Here is a 4196-nt window from a genome sequence, read left to right on the forward strand (position 1 = left end):
TATAGCTCAAACTGGCCTTTTACTCTCTGTGTAACTAAGGACCTTGAATCCTTCTGCCTCCACCTCCCAAATGTTGGTGTTACAAGAATATAACACCATACCAGGCTCTTTTGTTTTTTTTTCCTGCTACTTTTCAATTATAAGATACTTCTTACTGCTGGAAAACAAGTCTACCTTGTCACTATGATGCCAGCACACCAACAAGCATATAACTTAACACTTTAAAGAAATACATGCATGCTGGAGGGAGCCAAACTTTAGTATTTTATTCGTTTTGAAACTGAGGTATAAAATGACTTGGAAAAATACTTATTTTTATGTTCGATGAGTTTTGACACACACACTCCTGACGTTTCCGTCATGCCACGGAACGTCTCCAGAATCCCACACAGTTTCCTGGCCTCCTCTAGGTTACTTTGCTCTCCACAGTCATAACGCATCGCAATACTTATCCTCACATTAATTATAATTTTTAAAATGAGTTGCATCGTGAGTATTCTGACCACACATTGCCATGAGTCTTCAGAGGCTGTGAATGGATTTTCCTGAGTAGAGGTGACTTCTCCAGACCCCAGAGTCTTTTCTTTAGAAACAGAGTCTCCATAGTCCCAGCTGGACTCAAACTCATGGCAATCTCCCTGCCTCCGTCTTTCCGGTATTGGACCTAAAAATCTGAGGCTCAAACCAGGAGCTCAGTTACTGTTTAAAAATTGGGACTGCTTGTTAACACTGGTTTTGCTCACAACCATGATCACACATGGCTAGATAATACGAGCTATCTGATCATTTTTGGAGCACCAGAATACTTGAAAATTAATTGTAGAGAGAGGGGAGGGGAAGCTTTGGTTTGGGATGTAATGTATGAGAAAAGAGTAACAAAATGAACTGTAGAATATAATTTCAATGGCAATTCATATTATCTCCGTGTGCAGTAGACTTTGAAAATGTTCAGGGGAGCAGCACCCCCAGTTCTCAGATGAGGAAACCGGTCACCAAGCGGTCATCCAGAATCTATTAGCCTTCAGTGCCAGGGCTGGGTTTTTCTTTTGCTTAATCCACCATCCTTGTATACATGAACACGGAGTCTGTCATTCCGAAAGTCAACTTTCTTGTTTCTCCTCAGAAATTTCATAGGTTACCCATTCCTTCCATCCTCCAGCATAATGTTGAGCACTGAAAAGATACATTAGTTAGTGTTGCCTTATAGCAGAAGAGCTTTGCAATAAATAGCCACTCATCATATTATTTAGTATCTACATCTCTTAAAAAATTTAAGTACATTGGAAAGACCCAGGCTCTTGGTCCCCATATTACATTTATCTATCTATCTTTCTATCTTTCTATCTATCTATCTATCTATCTATCTATCTATCTATCTATCTATCTATCTATCTATCCATTTATTTATTTAGCTTTTCAAGGCAGGGTTTCTCTGTATAGCCCTGGCTGTCCTGGAACTCTGTAGACCAGACTGGTCTCAAACTCACAGAGATCCACCTATCTCTGCTTCTGAGCATTGGGGAATACAGCCATACACTACCACTGCCTGGTTATACTGCTTTTATTAACAGTATTTTTTTTTTTTTTAATTTTGCCCCTGTAGTAGTAGAGCTTAAATCCAGGGACTTGTGCATGTAAAGAACATAGTTTACCACTAAATTATATCACCAGCCCCAAGAAACTGTTTTTTGTTTTGTTTTGTTTTGTTCTGTTTTGTTTGAGACAAAATATCAATGTAGTACTGACTGGACTTGAATTTTAAATTTTGTTATATATGTGTATAGGTGTTCTGTTTGCATGTGTGGCTGTGCACCACATGCATGCACGCCCAGAAAGGCCAGAAGAGGGCAGCAGATCTCCTGAAAGTGGAGTTACAGGCAGCTATGAGGTGCTATGTAGGTGCTGGCCGTCAAACCTGGGCCCTCGAGAATTGCAGACAGTGCTCTTAACCATTGTGCAATTTTTCCAGTCCTACCCCTTCTCCAAGACATTCTTTTTTTTTTTTTTTTTTTCTTCTTTTTTCTCCAAGACATTCTTAAGTAAAGTAAGACACGTTTGTTTTTATTTTTTTGCTATGCTGGAGATTGAATCCAGGGCTTTTCACATATTAAGCAATTAAACTCCCATTGACCTATAGCCCCAGCCTCCCAGATGTCATCATCTTATTGTAATACGTGGGGCCCATCCACACACCTGTGAAAGCCCAGGGATATGGCTGTGTCCATGGCCTTCTTACTTCTCACCCCAGCTAAACAAGAAAACACTAGCCGGTCAGATGTGGATGGTTTCACTTCACAGTACTTCTCTTTGAAGTCCCTTGGGTTCATCTGCAAGGCTTCACCCACCTCATCCACTGGAAGAAGATGTTAAGGCGTTCAATTGAGCTTTGGAGAGAATTAGTTACTAAGCGTACACATGAATCTTTTTAAAAACACATATCACTTACATGGTATGTTGATTGATCCAGGTATTTTTCCATGCTCAAGAATTTCCCACGTATTTCTAACATCAATTAACATAATGTCTTTGGAGTTCAGTAGGCTTTTTAGTTCCTTATAAGTCACACCCTTAGAAGGAGTAGAACAAAAGTGTTGGCTTCTTCCCCATATTGACTTCAGACCTGAAAGAAATAAGTTTAGACAACTGTAAGGAGACACTGGTACTGACAGCTACAAGTGAGTTAGAGTTAGATGACATAACTGAACTAAGTTTACCTTTTTACTCTAATAAAGTCTAGATACATACTCTGCTCCTGGTTCCTGACTCCTGCTAGAAGTACATAGAATTTCTGAGGATGATATATGACTCCTGTGTTATAATGAGATTGACTTTGACCTAGACAACTTCAGGGTGGCACCGATCGCCAGAAAGTCCAAGCTGTTGCAGGTTATTTGATTACATTGTGAGGGTGTATACTGAAAAAAACCTCTAGCTGTGGTGTGACTCAGCCCCAGCACACACCTTTAATCAGAGAATTAGCTTGGTATAGGAAAACTATACATTTTGTGTCAGAATCTATATGGGGAGATAGCTCACTACTGAAGTGCTCTCTCTTAATATGTAAGGCCCCTGGCTCCCCTCTATATACCTGAAAAGAAAAAGATGTCATGAGCGGATCACAAAAATATTTCCAATATGCACACATTCTGACTGAACAACAGGATGCAGCCTGTCATTCTACCCTGAATGCTTGACAGCTGGCCTTCTGCCAGCACCAGATTCTCTCCAGACCCTTTAGTAGCAAGAGCTTAGAATCATATCAAACATTTAATAATCGAGCTATATGCATAATTCATTAAGACCACTCTAACTCAAATGAGAGTATGAAGAAAGAAGTTAACTTTATTTCATTTTGCAATTAAAGATTGTGCCCTATGTACCTTAGAGCCTCTGTGGCTGTGGCTGTGACCAAAAGTAAACAGGTAAGAAAGGGTTTATCTTACTTTATAGCTCATAAGTCCTTCAGTGAAGGAAGCAAGGGACAGGAATCCAGGGTCAACACTAATGCAGAGACCATGGACGATTGCTATATATTTGCTAGTTCTCCATGGCTTGCCCAACCTGCTTTCTCACACATCCCAGGATCACTTGTGCATGGGGTGGCCCACCTACAGTGGGTTGGCCCCTCTCACATAAGTCTTTAATCAAGAAACTGCCCCAAAGACATGCCCACTGGCCAGTGTGTTCTCATGTGCTAAGAGGAGCGCAGGCATTTGTTAGTACCATGCCAAAGGTGCACATGAACTCTGGCCAAAAGGAAGCTGGCACACAGCGAGATCTCAAATTAGCTGGGGAGAGTGTTCAATAAAATGTTCAGTCGACTAATTAGAAGAATGTAAGCAGGCTCTTGATTCCTGACGCTTAAACAAATTCTAAATATAAGGCTACTATCTTAAAGATACTAAGATAATTTGTAGATAATTGAAATTTGGGGACAAAAGTCATAAAAGGTTTGTCCTTAAGTGTCAAGTTGATGTGAGAAATGTACCATGAACAACTTGATGTCCAGTGGCAGTGTATGTAGATGAAAAGATGGGAGATCACATTACTAAAATAGAGCTCATAGGAATACAAGGACAAGGCCAAAAGCCCAAAAGAAAAGTGGTGAAAATGTAGGAGAAAAGTTGACAGGCAAAATGAAAATGAGCAATAAAATGAGAAAAAAATGATCCAATCTCAATACAATTTAAAAAATA

The 4196-nt window shown here is 39.9% G+C and overlaps 1 protein-coding gene across 1 annotated transcript in view; it reads right to left on the reverse strand.

The window, feature by feature from the left end:
* Nucleotides 1-251: 251 nt before the first annotated feature.
* The window catches only part of Tstd3 (thiosulfate sulfurtransferase like domain containing 3), a 7707-nt gene continuing 3762 nt past the window's right edge, over nt 252-4196 (reverse strand). The window contains exons 2-4 of the mRNA XM_021221924.2: nt 2447-2620; nt 2194-2353; nt 252-1173 (exon numbers count right to left, since the gene is read on the reverse strand). Of these exons, the coding sequence (XP_021077583.1) occupies nt 1101-1173; nt 2194-2353; nt 2447-2620 (407 nt within the window). The 3' untranslated portion in view covers nt 252-1100. The remainder of the gene's footprint in view (nt 1174-2193; nt 2354-2446; nt 2621-4196) is intronic.

Source organism: Mus pahari, chromosome 22 (assembly GCF_900095145.1).
Source record: "Mus pahari chromosome 22, PAHARI_EIJ_v1.1, whole genome shotgun sequence".
Classification (NCBI taxonomy): Eukaryota; Metazoa; Chordata; class Mammalia; order Rodentia; family Muridae; genus Mus; species Mus pahari.